The 16,175-nt window shown below is 35.5% G+C and overlaps 1 protein-coding gene across 2 annotated transcripts in view; it reads right to left on the reverse strand.

Annotated features, from left to right (window-relative positions):
• EDIL3 (EGF like repeats and discoidin domains 3) overlaps nt 1-16,175 on the reverse strand; it is a 463,034-nt gene that overhangs the window by 110,795 nt on the left and 336,064 nt on the right. For both annotated transcript variants that reach the window (XM_025387922.1, XM_025387921.1), the window contains one exon: nt 13,170-13,354. In XM_025387922.1, the coding sequence (XP_025243707.1) occupies nt 13,170-13,354 (185 nt within the window). The remainder of the gene's footprint in view (nt 1-13,169; nt 13,355-16,175) is intronic.

Genomic DNA, 16,175 nt, shown 5'->3' on the forward strand with positions numbered 1-16,175 from the left:
GACGCCTGTAATCCCAACACTTTGGGAGGTCAAGGCGGATGGATTGCTTGAGCTCAGGAGTCTGAGACCAGCCTGGGCAACATGGCAAAACCCTGTCTCTACAAAAATACAAAACTTAGCCAGCCTTGGTGGTGTGTGCCTGTGGTTCCAGCTGCTTGGGAGTCTGAGGTGGGAGGATCTGAGTCCGGGAAGTGGGGTTTGCAGTGAGGCAGGATTGTGCCACTACACTCCAGTCTGGGAGACAGAGCAAAACAATGTCTCAAAAGAAAAAAACAAACAAAAAAAAACAAGAGGTTGCCTTTAAATGAACATGTTTCAAATAATAAATAACCAATTCCTTTTTTCTTGAACATCATCTTGCACAAGAACCCAAATATATTTGTCCATAAATGCACATTTCTATGCCCAACACAGACCTAATAACATCAGAATCTCTGGGGATAAAATTTAAGAATCTGTGTTTTCAGCCAGCCCATGCCACCAACTGATTCTGATGCAAGAGGTCTCCAAACCACGCTTTGAGAAAATGACTTTGACACCAACATGTAAGCACATATAGGCAGCTGGTGGTGTGCTTTTTCCCACTGAGATCTTTAAAGCTGCTTTATTTTTAGAATTTTCCCTATATCCCATTACAGAGCTTTGAGACAGCTTGTAGAAAATGTGTGTGTGTGTATATGTGTATATATATACTCACACACTTACATATATACTTATATGTATATACTTATATACATAAGTGTATATACTTATATACTTATATCTCTCTCTGTGTGTGTGTGTGTATTAGTGTCACGGTCTAAAGTACTTTGGATCCATTACCTTGTATTACAGATTTTCCCACATCATAAGGCATATGCCTAACAGAACAGATGGGTCCTGTGGTATTTAACAAAGGGCCATCAAATCCTACAGCTTTGGGGATTAAAACTGTACAGTGCTTTTTCATGAAATAAACAAAGACTGAACCTTTCATAGGTGGTAGGATGTTAAGAATGGGGTGAAAAGTGACTCAGAGTTTAACTCAAATAATAGTTGCTCCATTACCCTTGTTGTTATTTTATTCATTTACCTTAAACCCTCTTAACCACATTTGGTTTTGCTAATTATGTTGCATATAGAATAGCAATAGTAATTATACACACCCAATGCCATAATGATAATACAACCTTGAATGCAATCACTATCAAATTTTGTTCCATACTTTATTTTAAAACTATAGGACAAGGTATCATAAAAATAGAAATTAATAATATAATTAATAATCGCCATAAATATCACTTTTATTTTTTTATGGTGGATAACCTTGTACAAAACCTTCTTATCAATTTGCAATAGCATTAAAAAATAGTGCAAATGGATTTTTTTTTTTTTTTTTTGAGATGGAGTCTCGTTTTGTCACCTAGGCTTGAGCGCAGTGACTTGATCTCGGCTCACTGCAACGTTCGCCATCTGGGTTCAAGCAATTCTCCTGCCTCAGCCCCCTGAGTAGTTGGGATTACAAGTGCCCGCCACCATGCCTGGCTAATTTTTGTATTTTTAGTAGACACAGGGTTTCACCACACTGGCCAGGCTGGTCTTGATCTCCTGACTTCAGGTGATCTGCCCGCCTTGGCCTCCCAAAGTGTTCAGATTACAGGCGTGAGTCACCGCTCCTGGCCTGACACTATTTTTTTTATTGAACCTATTCTACTGAGTAAAAGTAAACAGGCACACCCCTGCCTCCTTTAAATTTTTTGATTTAAAGGGCACCAAGCATGAGAGGAGAAAAATATTGGATACAGAAATCTTATTATTCAAAGAGCCTATAGTATGACTTGTTAAATGAAGAAAACCTGTAAGGCAAAAAATAGCGATGCTTTCATAGCAGAGTTCCTGTTACTCAACAAGTGGGAAAGGCTACAAAATGTCTATTACTTATGTCTGGTGTCCCATTTTAAAATGGTGAATATCCTAATATATATTCTACATTAAAGTTTAATGTTATGTCAGAACCTTTCATTGGAACCAGGAGACAGAAATTTACTTATGAACATAGAGAAATGAACATAGAGAAGGCAAAACCAAAGCACGTGAATATTTACAGAAGGACAAACTACCGTTTATATAAAGACAAGTGGTAGCGATGATCCTCTGTCATTTTAAGCAAGAGAAAACAGTTTTAAAGAAAGTTAAATGCAATTTAAGAAACAGGACAGAAAATTTTTACAACTTGAGTGACAAATAAGTATTTGTGTACTGTTGTAAACTTCTCTTAGGAACTGTTTCTCAGCAAGTAAAAGTGTTCATTTGTTACTTTCCTTGCTTGGAGTGGTCCATGCATATGACTCATTTTATTCATGACAGGGGTTTACTATTCCTTAGACATACCTGGCCTAACTTTAGCGTATGTGCACCATTCTGAAGATGAAATGATAACAATGCTTTGAATTCATTTAGGTAATTTCAAATGCTTGGTCTACACAGATATGAACCAAGAATTGATGAAATTCTTTGTTATATGAAGTAGGAACAGAGGCATGCAGTGACTGGAAAACCAAGTTTGTGGATACACATATTTTGCACATATTGTGCTGTACTGAAAAAATCATGTTGATGCAAAAAAAGGCTGTTAAGGTTAAACCACATTCTATGTGATGTCAGCCACAGGCAGCCATGAAGAAATGGAACTCAACAGAAAAGGGAGAGACTGGATTTTTGGGTCAAGTTCTGCCATTTGCAGGATTAAGTCATGTAATGTCTGCACATTGTATTTTTCATGTTTTGAGACAGGATAATTTATACAAATAATATGTACACGTGTATATACATATGTACACATATTATTAGAAAGATACAGTAAAAAAATAGAAACACCCTTTGAAAACAACAAAGTGCTGTAAAAATACAATTTAATTATTACATGATATTCCAAAGTGGTTCTTATGGGATATTAGGGTAGTTATTTTTATTTTTATTTTATTTATTTTTATTCTTATTTTTTACTTCAAGTTCTGGTATACATGTGCAGAATTTGCAGGTTTGTAACATAGGTATACATGTGCCATGGTGGTTTGCTGCATGTATCAACCCATCGTCTAGGTTTTAAGCCTCACATGTGTTAGGTATTTGTCCTAATGCTATCCCTCTCCTTGACCCCACCCCTCGACAGGGCCCCTGTGTGTGATGTCCCCCTCCCTGTGTCCATGTGTTCTCATGTTTAACTCCCACTCATGAGTGAGCACATGCAGTGTTTGGTTTTCTGTTCCTGTGTTAGTTTGCTGATAATGATGGTTTCCAGCTTCCTCTACGTTAAAAAGCATTCCATGAAAAATAAGTTAGAAAATCATCAACTGAAAAAAGAGCAAACAACTCTCTTCCCTATAGGAATCTTAAGAGTCTTTACTATGTTAATATGCATGTGAAAAATTAAGAACATAACAGAGAATATAGAATTTACAAAATGTATTTCAGCCCAGAACCAGTTTTTTGTTGTGGGGGAGGATTTACTGCTTACCTTATGGAAGTAGTGATTTTCAGGATACATTTTGGAAAATGCTGAAATGATTTATCATTTGGAGAGAAAGAGAATGTAATTTGTTTTAAAGGACTGCATTTTTAGGATGAAAGAGTACCATATACATTTTCCTAATTTGATCAGTTTAAAATCAAACAAGGAAAAGAAGGCCATTTTGAAAACTGGGTCTGCCATCAGAAGAACCCAAATCTGGTAGTGGAACTATCTGAAAAAAGGGTCATCTGGGTAATGGAAATTTTGTGTTGGGATAGCAGTTTTGGATTCACAACTAGGACTAGGAACCAAGAGCTCTGACAGTGGTGGAAAGCCTAAGGTGGAAGTCAGCTATGGCAGCAAGCTAGACCCACGTGTACTGAGAAGCCAGAAGTCAAAGTGGCAGCAGGTGGCACCATAAGAGCCAGGGCAGTTCCTGAAACTTCAACAGGGATGAGGGTGGGCTGCTGAAAAACAACCAATTACCCTTCAGAGGGCAGGCTAGAGCTGGAGTGCAAAGCCAAAGAGTAGATGTATTAGTCCGTTTTCACACTGCTGATAAAGACATACCCAAAACTGGGTAATTTATAAAGAAAAAAAGGTTTAATGGATTGACAGTTCCACGTGGCGAAGGAGACCTCTCAATCACAGTGGAAGGTAAAAGGCACGTCTTAGATGGCCACAGAGAGAATGAGAGGAGGGCCAAGAGAAAGAGGAAAACCCTTATAAAACCATCAGATCTCATGAGACTCATTCACTACCATGAGAGAAGTATGGGGGAAACTGCCCCCATGATTTAACTATCTCCCTCTGGGTCCCTCCCACAATGCATAGGAATTATGGGAGCTACAATTCAAGATGAGATTTGGGTGAGGACACAGCCAAAAACCTTATCAATAGATAAACCAATCAACAGGCACCCAGCAAAGCTCAGGTGGAGAAGAAGTCATGGGAGGAGAGCAGTAAGACACATATCAGAAACTGCCAGAAGTAGAGGGCAGGTCAAACGGCAAGAGCAGCATAAAGATTCATTGACTGGGCCTGGGTAAGGAACCTAAGAAATTAGTTCAGAAGTTAAACTTTGGTTGGCTTTAACACTAAGGTCACAATCTCATCTAGTGAAAAAAATGTATATCTATTTTTTAAAATATAAACTAATTCCAGAAAGTTATTACCCAGAAGCTGTAAGCAGATAAACGTGTCCTTAGTCACATCTTAAATAATCTCAGAGAAGAATCTTACCAAAGATCTATACAGAAAAGGCTTTGTCTAGGTCCAGAAGAGACACCATGCTAAAGAATTATAATAGCGGCATAAAACGAGCAGACATTAGACATTTGAAAGTCACTCCACTGAGGCATGTTTTCCCCACACAAATGCTGATTGTATTAATTAAAAAGAATTGAATGCAAAATTTTCTATAAACAAATTTTATTTTGATATCAGCTAGCAAATCAATACTTCATAAATGAGAGATATTTACAATCATAAATATAAACAAAGAGTGAACTACCTATTATTATAGCATCACTGGCTTTGAGGAAATATTACGAAAGTCTCTGGGATAAACCAAAGCAATTAAGCCAGGTGAGCTTAACTATGTGCAAGCTCGCTGGACAGAGCAGGGTTCTCTAAAACATAATGTATGAATAACAAACATATCGTTGGGTTCTGGGCAGAAAATATTACAATTTACATTCCTATTTCTTCTTTATTTTATTTTAAACCAAAAATATAGGAAATTCATTTTCCAAATATTTCATACGTGTGTTTGTGTATATTCAATGCTCAGTAACACTGGAAGGGATATACAATCGTTACAATGTGGCACCACAAATTTATTTTTATTTTTTTTGTTTTTTGGGTTTTTTTTGAGACCGAATCTCGCTCTGTCACCCAGGCTGAAATGCAGTGGCGCGATCTCGGCTCACTGCAAGCTCCGCCTCCCGGGTTCACGCCATTCTCCTGCCTCAGCCTCCTGAGTAGCTGGGACTACAGGCGCCCGCCGCCACGCCCGGCTAATGTTTTGTATTGTTAGTAGAGACGGGGTTTCACTGTGTTAGCCAGCATGGTCTCGATCTCCTGATCTCGTGATCCGCCCGCCTCGGCCTCCCAAAGTGCTGGGATTACGGGCGAGCTGAATCCACAGAATCTGCAGAGCCTGGCAGAACCCACCAGGAGCTCTTATTCAAGACAAGGTAAGTGGCTAGAGCTATGCTGGTCAGGACTGGGCATTGGAGGGGCTTCCTAATCCAACAGATATCCCCTGAAAAAAATGAGTCACTTCAATCATTATAATAGTCTAGAAAATACTATGATAAAAATCATCTCATAGGCTTCCTGACAAGTGCTGAATCCCCTTTAGACAACTGACTGGCTGTGCAATCTTTAACAGGCTTATCTGATTCTTCATTATAAAACAAACATAACTTAGCTCACAGAGAGGGCTGCTTTAAAGACAAAATGAGATTACTGATTACAATTGATTGTAATTTTATTTAAAAGCCTTTACAAATGCTCATAATATTTGAAACAGTATTCCCAAGCTCTAAATTTTACTCATTGGCATATTTTCAGTTCATATTTTTAGAAGAGAATGGTTACCATTCTTACAGCTATGTTTTGTTACTAAAAAGATAACTTAATATGTCACAAATGAAAATTCATTTGCACACACAGGAATCAGAAGTCATCTAATTTGCATTATCATAAAACAGGAGTGGGCCTGTTGTGCTCATGAAATTCTTTTAATTTCTATCATTGTTTTTCAATGGTTTCAATAACACTTCTAAGTAGAAGCATCCAGCATCCTACATTTCTGTTTCTTGCTTTTGGAATTTTGAATTCATGACAATTAGGGCATCAGTAATCATACATGCAGGCAGACATAATACTGAGTATGTCTTTCAGTTCCTTGCTCATGGCATTGTGTTTTGTTATAACAGGTGCCTCAGATATACTTATTTTAATTCAAAAAGTATAAAGTCATTTCAAATAACCTCCAAACCATAAAACTTCTATGCATTTTTTAATGTACCACTGGAGCTTGTCTTTCCGAGATTGTACCCTGTATCTGGGGCTAATCTATTTCCTTCTCATTGCCACCAGAAACTATTACTTTGGGCCTTTTTCATGATTTTCCATATGTAAGTGCTTGTGTGTTAGTATTTAATAATTGCTTACTATATCTTACTTCCTTGTCTCATGGAAGTTTTTGTTGTCTAAGCTGTTTTTAGAGAGATGTAAGACACTAAACCAAATAAATGACTCAAAATTCAAATGGATGGAAAGGTAGGGGCAATATTTTGAGTATTAAGTAGACATGTTATTCATTGTACAAAAGTTAACTTTTGCTAGGTTTATTTGAAGTTTAGATTGCTATATTTGTATCATTAATTGTTATATGACCTTTTGTTAGCTTCGTACTTGTGCTACATTACAAAGAAATCAGCTGGTGGTCTTGATAATTTTCTAATTTCTTTAGATTCATCCAGTCATCAGTTAGACACCAGTATTTTACTGGTGTGAGGGATTTTAAAAGGAGAAGATAGGCTGGGACTGATCTTTTTGTGTAATGTCTCCATTTTACATAAAAAAGAAAGAACACTGAAGTCTCAGAGTATTGATATAATTGGTCAGCCCTCACATCTATATTTTGTGCCTTAAATTCTGCACTCCTTACACTACATTGATATTGACTGCACTTTTCTTTGTACTCTAAGTATTTTCTGTACAAATGCCCTTTCAATTTTGTTTTGTTTGTTAAAAGTTCTTTTTTCTAATTGGATAATGGAGATTCCCTTTGACATCATACAATTATAAAAATCAAAAAGATTTCTTATTCATGGTATGTGGTTTAAAAAATGAAACAATACATAAGGATGACTTACAGTCCTACCAAAGGCTGAGCATCCTTTGATTCCCTTAGCACACCCCAACATATATCAATACTATAGAAGAATGGAAGCTGTCTCACAATCATACACAAGTTTCATTACTTGACCCTTTTAGATCTTCTTTTTAGGTGAACCCTTCATAAATGAGAAACATTAGAAATCAGAATAATCCTTCCTATTGACAAATGTTTCCAGTGGCCTGGTGGTCACTTAATTTTGAAAACCTTTCCTTTAGTTCTCCTGTAAATAAATTGTTCAGAAGGCAAAAGAAGTTAATGGCTTTAATGAAGTTATAATTTTATGTCTAGAATACTCCCTTTTAAAAATCTGACATGATCTAAATTAAATAAGGCTTATTTAATTTGAAAGCTTACATTCAATTGATTTCTTACACATTTCCACAAAATTAGTATTGAAATGAAAATCTGTAGAGTCAGATGTGATTTTGACAAAGGTCAACACTAAAATGTTGTCTAACAACTCTATTAATTCTACTAATTTGGTTGAAATACTATGCAGATTACCTTAAATTAGCAAATGTCTTATGAAATAGACCAAAAGGTCATTTCTTGGGTGGGATTGTGACATTTTCCTTCCTGTTAGTCCTTTATATTATGTTGCCCTTTATGAAATCTGAAAAACGTTTCAGTAGATTTAATTATGAATAGTAAATTATCCATTTTCTATAGTCACCACCAATATGGCAATGAATACACATGAAATGTATTCATTATAACAAAATTTGTAGTAGTTTACTTTAAAATAAGTTTTCAGTTAATCCAAGTTAATTCTCTGAGTGCAGTTTTCTTAGTTCCGTGAACAAAACCAAAATGAATCAGTATATTTCTTCACAATAGCATGATCATTAGCAATGTCACTGCTCCTCATAGAATGTCTTTAAGCATCTTAACAATGTTTAATATCAGTTTGTCTAATATGAGCATAAAAAAAAGAAATTAATATTTCTGTTGAAAGCCATTGATAATAGACATAAAAATACATAACCGCTTTAGTAAAAATACAGTTTCAGTAGAGAAGATTGGCAAATGAGAAATTATTCACTTTAAATTATTACTACTGGATAAAGAAGCTGAACAATCTGATGTTACCTAGATAAAGACATTTCAAAGTTTTTATGTGCCAATGCCAATATATGTAATTTATCAACACAAGGAAGTGAAGAATACATATGCAAATCTTCATTTTTGATTAAAATTGGTGGTGTCAAATTCTGTTCTCCTGAGGCACACAATCCACCAGAAAGGAAAAGAAGGGATCTATGCAATACTGGGTACCTACTGCATGCTTCCACTGTTCTGTTATTTGTTTTATTTAATCCACCTTAAGAGCCATCACAATTTCTGACTTCTTTGTTTGGAAACTAACTACAGAAGCTAATAGTCTTAACCTAAAAACATCTCTGTGAGTTAAATGTTACTTTATTTTTATAACAAAGATTAATATCTAGCCTAACCATGAGTTAGGAATGTCCAACTAGGAGTATGGAATAATTGGCTCAGAATCTTTCAATTTCAATGTTGGTAAGATTTTCTTGAAAGTTAAAAACTAAAATTTGACCTTAGGGAGGCTTTCAGAAAACACATTGGTAGGCTTTATTGCTCAAAGTATTAGTTGAATTTTAAAGTTTTACAAAACATCATACACAGAGGTCTGAAAATGCCTCTGTTTAGGGCTTCCTGAGGCCCTCACACATTTTCACCATGTTCAGATAGAAATAGCATAATAATTTTATGAATAGTAGCAACTCAAGAAAGCTAGCCAATTAGGTAGGATCACCTCTTAAAAAAAAAAAAATCACACAAGAACATTTGTTTGAGAAGTTCCAGACATTTTGATCTTATAGAAGTGACTAGATGAAACATTAGAGTAATAAAAATAATAATAAATATAAAAATAATAATAATAAAAATAAAAATAAAAATGAGATTTGAATACATACGAATTCCCAAAAGGACACATAAGAATTCCTTCAGCTATATCACAATTAGGCATACGGGCATTTTGGGGGGCTGAATTTACAATTGTATTGCCAGATATCTGATTAGCTTTTAGAAAAACCTATTAAATGGAAATAAAACTCTATTAGAGGGTCACGTTTTAGTTGGTATGTAAAAGACATTTCTTAAAAAAATAGCAAGAGATTGATAATGAAGGAAGGGAATTTAAATGGCAGACATGGCTTTTCTTCAGAGGAGCTACTGCTCAGAACTGATGCATTTTAGTTAAAAATACACTTGATTCAGAGGCTGATTTTATAAATAAATTCAGGATAAAAATTGACCTCTATGTTACCTCTATATAAACAACTTAAAAAGAAAATCACCCCATACATTGTTATCTATGAAAATGTTAATCTTATTTTCAACAAAAACAAATAACAAGCATAACAATATACAGTTGAACAGATTATATGCTCTTGAGGGGAAAAAAACAAAAAATAGTCACAATTCTGGGCCTTTTTCTTGGACGATGTCAGAAAATAAATAAGTAAAAGGAAAGATATAAATTTACTTTGCCCTGGAGATTCTGAATATGTTTTGATACAACAAAAATTAGACATATATTAGAAGAACTAGTCCTTGAATTAACAGAAAGTCTATTATCAACAGAATGAATCAATTTTAGCATGCAAATAACTTTAAGAAGATAGTTGAAAAATCATCTTGAACAAAGTGTTAGATGGAGAATCACACTGAAGATTACACCCTGATTCATGAAAAATATTTGTTTAATTTTTATCTTTCCAAAGAAATGTGCCATTTGCAATCCCTTTATGTGGATGTTTCTAGAGTCTACCAACCTCCCGAGCTACTTATGGGGTGTAAAATAGTTTGCCTTATTCCACACGGCATTATGACTCACAAATAACATTAGCAATATGCAGCCAATCTGATACATGACTGGAATATTTACAGTCTTTAGAATATATAGCAATGAAAAATTTTAAATTGATCATTGTCAAGTCTAACAAAAGGAAAGAAGATTTTCTTCCAAGTAAGAACCTGAAAACTTCATGACGATTATATATTATAAAAATTTAGTTTCCTTATTTAAAAAAAAAAAACAAACAGTTCTTCAACAAGAAATTTTAAATTTATCTTTTAAATACTGATAAATTAAGAATATGTACCAGTTGGCCTCTTAAATTGGGGATCAAACTTATATGCTATGTTGGCTCAGACCAATAACTTGAATTATTTTTTGAATGAATCATTCATTTATTCATTCAACAGATTTTTATGGAATGCCCACCATGTGGGTCAGTTAGATGCTGAACCACAAGTTAAGAAAGTCAGGACAGGCATAGTCTCAGCCTCTTGAAACAAACAGCTTAGCATAAAAACACAATTTGCAATACAGTGAGAAAATGATATAGTGACAAAATTACAGAGGATGCAGTAGTATACATGAGAAAGATTTAAGTCAGACGTGGGCAGAATGGATTTGGCAGCAAAACCTTCCCAGAGAAAGGTACATCCGAACTGAAGCTGAAGGATTTAAATACAACAGAAGGCAGATAATGCTGTGGGTAGAGGCTCTTTCCATTCATTTCTTATAACAAGAGGACATTTATAAAGGAATGGGAAGAAGAAGATAGTACTTGGTTTGAGTACAAGCAAATTTAGAAGAGTAGGGTAAGAAACGAACTGGGGCCAAATCATGCAAAAACTCTTAGGCTATATTAAGGAAGTTGCACCTTATTCTGAAACAGAGGGAGTAATGAAGGGTTTTAAACAAGAGAGTAAGAGAACAATATTTACCTTTTAGGAAAATACACACACACACACACACACACACGAGTTACAACTTAAGAAATGAATTTTTAGAGAGTAAAACCAGAAACGGAAAAGCTGGTTAAGAGGCTTCTGTGAAACCTGGGTGAAAGAGGGTGGTAGCGCTGATGATAGAAGTAGCAGTGGCGATGGTGATACGAAGGGAAACGATTTTAAGATAGTTAAGTCATTTTTCCACAGTTGAAATTACCAATACTTGCTAAATCAGTTAATGTGAGTGTGTGGAGCTGGTGAAAGAGATGTTAGCAGGAAGATAATGGGGAGAAGAAGGGTGACCAGGAAAGGACATTGGGAAACATCTGCTATGAGGATGGAAGAAAATAGAAAATAGTGTAAGCTAAGCCAGATAAAAGGAATATTTTAAGCAAGGGGTAATATCTTAATGTCTTAAGAGCTTGAATAGTGTATTGCTCACTTATGTGTCATCACTACTTCTCATGTTATATGATGCTTCCTAGATTCATCACAAACATTTGTTAAATGAATAATTTAATTTAGTAAGCACTGCTACTTATAAGGTTGGGTTCTGGGATGATATATTAGAAAACATACTCCTTACCTTCAAAAAGTTCATAGAACGATAATACAAGAAAGACTTACATAATTACCCATAATGTGTGCTAGCTAATGATAGCTGAATAAAGCTCTAGATAAATAAAGAATGTTAACAGAAAGTAAAGAAAAAAGTGAATATTTCTACTTGTGAGTATAAGAAAAAGCAAGACCAACTGAAGAAAAAAACTGAAAAAAGAAGCCTGATGTGGTGGCTCATGCCTGTAATTCCAACACTTTGGGAGGCTGGGGCAGGAGGACTGCCGGAGGTAGGAATTCAAGATCGGCTTGAGCAACACAGTGAGACACCTGTCTGCACAAAAGAAAAAAAAAAATAGCTGGGTATAATGATGTGCACCTGTAGTCCTAGCTATTTGGTAGGCTGAGGCAGGAAGACCACCGGAGCCCAGGAACTTAAGGCAGCAGTGAGCTATGCTTTCACCACTGCTCTCTAGCCTGGGCAACAGAGTGAGCCCCATCTCAAAAAAGGAGAGGAGCAGAGAGGAGAGGAGACAAGAGGAGAGGAGAGGAGAGGAGGGGAGGGGAGGGAGGGGAGGAACTATTGCAAATTTCAGGTAACCTGATAAGAACCATTACAGATTTAGCAAATCTTGTTTGATAGGGGTGGAATTCGCTATTTTAAATTGTTTTCATGATTTCTGGGAATGTAATGAACTACTACAGTTTTTAAACTCATGAATACAGCATAAAAATCAACAAGAACAGAACTCATATCTTTCACTATAAAGTGATCTCATTACGGAATTGAGTTGTCTTACTTTTTGCCACAGAAGCCACTAACAAACCTGTGCATATTTAAACGTGCTCCACAAATAAGTGAGTTTCATGAAGATTGTTTTAAGAAGCACTGACTGTAACCTTAGTTCATTTGCAAATGATAAATAAACTCTGCAGTATCTATGGTTTCCTTCTATAAGCAAGATCTGTTTTGAGAATGTAATCAAATATCTTCATTGCTTAGCAACCACAAGTAAGGAGCTAATAGGTCATGAGTCATGATTCTATGTGAACAGTTTGCAGGTCAGTGGCATGATTTCAATGCCCTGTGGATTCCTGCTGTCATGCTTTCAAAGCCAATATTAATACAAAGTATTAGAATGGATGAGAGTTAAGATGCAAATGCTCTCCTAATCAATCAATTGACATACACATAGTGTGATCTGGTACAGTCTCCTGCATCAAGCTGACACTAGCATCTATAAACCAAGGCCAGTGTAAAAATAGCCCACAGACATGGCTTCATAAGGAATTTGTGTTTTACCAATTTAGTTAAGCCAAAGATGAAGGCACATTTAAATTAGCATGAAGGTTACCACTCTGACACTCACCTAATCAACAGGAAATCTTCTAAGAAAGAGGAATAGTGGGTAGTTAAACAGTTCTGGAAAATTTTACCTGTAACCACTGTGACTGGTCATTGTGGCCAGAGGTCCAGGCATTCACTTTGCCTTGCTTGTCCAGTCGAGCTTTCCTTGGTTCCCAAGTGAACATGTCCATGTTGAGGGTTCTGAAGACGCTGGAGGCAGTGATCTGATAGTCTTGTATATGTCCTGATTTCATACCCAGAGGCTCAGAACAACCTGAAAGAAAATGAGAAGGGCTCCATGAGAAAAATAATTTATCACCCTGGAACTTTTCTGCATTCATTTTGGATAGGCAAGAGAAGATTAAACATAATACTATTCATTCCTTCAAAGAGAAAGCATCTAAATCCAAAAAAAAGCTATAATCAGAAATAAATCTGAAACAAAATCGAAAAACAAGATAGTCAATTCAAGCTATTTTGTCTGAATATATTTTGGAAAAATTGAAAACAGGACAATTTAAATTACTCTTCTGCGATAGATGATTTTGCAAAATGAAAACAATGCTGAAATGCTCTCTCCTGCCTCATTACTGGAGGCCTCCTGACTGCTACCTAGTTTTCAACAGTTTCATTTTGTCTTTAAAAATGGGACATTTTCTCACAAAGTATATTTGTTTTTCTTTTGTTTTCATATTACTGCAAATGAAAATTCCCTCAGTACAAAGTCATTTTCACAAGCTGCTCCACTGTTGTATTCTAAACTGGACAGCATTTTGTTTTTCAAGAAATATGTTAATCTTTATCACTGATTCTTACAGTACCGACATCATTTATTCTGTAAGACAGGAATCTAGTATTTACTGAGGGTATGCCATGTGCCAGGCATTGTGCAAGCATAATTTAAACTAATAGATAACAGAAGATAATAAGACAATTCTAGCTAAAACCACCACTGAACAAACCTTTTAATACATTATTTTATTTCAATCATATTCAATAACCTATAAAGTTTAGGTATTTTTGTAAGATTCTCAAATCTACAGCATATATTTTTGAGTTTAATATGGTAAAAATTTTGGCCTGCCTGTCCTTGAAAAATTATATGTATGTACATATATTTGTGTATGTATACATATACACACAATTTCCCAATCTTGGATTGCAACTGTGACAAAATGCTCTTTACAGTTTTTGTGATAGAGAGCATGATTCCATCATCATACGAGCCAGGGGCTGAGTCTTCTTTATGTGAAACTGTTAAATTGTGGTCAAGTAACTCACAAGGTAAGTTTGATCATCAAAGAAGCAAAGATGACAAGAGGACACTCCTCCAACCCAATACTTTCTCCTAACACTCTGCTGTCTCCCGTTTCCCAGCTGCGTGGCCTTGCCCTGTTATTTAACAACTTTCTACCTAAATTTTCTCATCTGTACGATGGTGATAATAATAGAAACTACCTCAAGGAAGTGTTCTAAGAAATTAGTTAATAAACATAAAGTACTTAGAAACAGTGCTGGCACACAGCATTCAGTCAATGTTAGCTATTTGTATGATTTCTGTAAAACTCATCCCAACAGATGGCAATGGTAAGTCCCCAAATATCAGCATATCAACAAGTACTCAATAATATTTAATTATTGTGTACAGTTTCTAAAACTAGACCTTTTTTGGAGTCTAAACTATAAAAGAGGTGCTTTAGAACTCTTAATTGATCAATAATTCTTAGCTATAACTAATTGCTTTCTGTCCTGGTCAATCTAAATTACTTCTTCCTTCTTGAGGCTCCCCATATTTCCCTTCACCTCCACCATCTAGGAAATGTATATCCTATGAAAACATGGAAAATATGACAAGGAGGGCTGTGTATCTTAACACGAGTGCATTTTGGTATAGGAGATATGTATCTGAAGCCTCATGTTAAAGATACCTGTATATTCTGGGTGGAAAAAAAAAAAAAAAAGTCCTAACAATTCTCTAAGAGTCTAGAAAGTTCTAACAAGCTTAATGGCAAGCTGTTTATCTTCAGGAAGTTAGTTTCACAGTAACATACATTGTCTGCATTGAAAAATTCTGAATTGTTCTTTTATCCCCATCTTTGCCTCTACCTGCATACCACCCCTCAAGCCTTTGAAAACTTTGCTTAGTTTCCAGGAGACACAAAGAAAGAAAAAGGTAGTTGTTTCTTTCCTTTTGTGATATAACATAGTATTGAAGTACTGGATAGAAAAGGAATGCCTTTACTTTGACCATTTCTGCTTAGCCATAAAATTCACTTTATACCCATTTTGTTGTCTAGTATTTATCTCAGAATTGCCAAATTATTGGTTCATAGAATGAATGGATGAGTATTCCTCCTCTAATTAGGGTAATAATCTATTTTATTCCAAACATTTTAAGTCACACTTCTTTCAGAGAATTTAGGAGTTGATCTTCAAAAGTCTCTGGGAAGAGATTACGTGCTGATCTTCTAGGCAGGGTGAAAGATTTTAGTAACAATTTACTGAATACAATAAGGCTTTACAGTGTTCCACTGGATCGTGGGGAGTAGTTTGGTACATTACATTAGTGTTTATTTCCAAGTGTTACAGCTAAGCTCTCTGCCAATGTGCCTCATGCCACATATTTTACTTCTTATCCATATGCTTTCATGCATATAAATTAATTAACTCTTTCACCAGCATGGCCAGCACTTGAACAAAATGAAGTATTAACAATGAAATTGGTATTTCTATAATGAAGTGCTCTAGTTTTTTAAAGCAACCATTGAGAGCTATTACTCTCTGCATGCAAGTTCAAAATCAATTTGCTGTGCTGGGAGATGCGGCACTGCTTCTTTTTGAGAAAATAAAACCTGTAAAGTGTCAGGTGTAATGTCTTGTCAAACTTGGAAGTAAAATATATTCACATCTTAGGGGTGTAACCGTGCCATGTGTGAAAGACTGACCCTCATGAATCAAAAGACTGAAAAATTGTAGAAGGCGATGTTAAGCAACTAAAAACCATGTGGCTTGCAGCAGACCTCATCATATTGTGGCTTCCTCTTGATTGCTTTATGATAAATGGCTTAGGGATGACACTGGTCTGTGGTGATATA

This window comes from Theropithecus gelada, chromosome 6 (assembly GCF_003255815.1).
Source record: "Theropithecus gelada isolate Dixy chromosome 6, Tgel_1.0, whole genome shotgun sequence".
Taxonomy (NCBI): domain Eukaryota; kingdom Metazoa; phylum Chordata; class Mammalia; order Primates; family Cercopithecidae; genus Theropithecus; species Theropithecus gelada.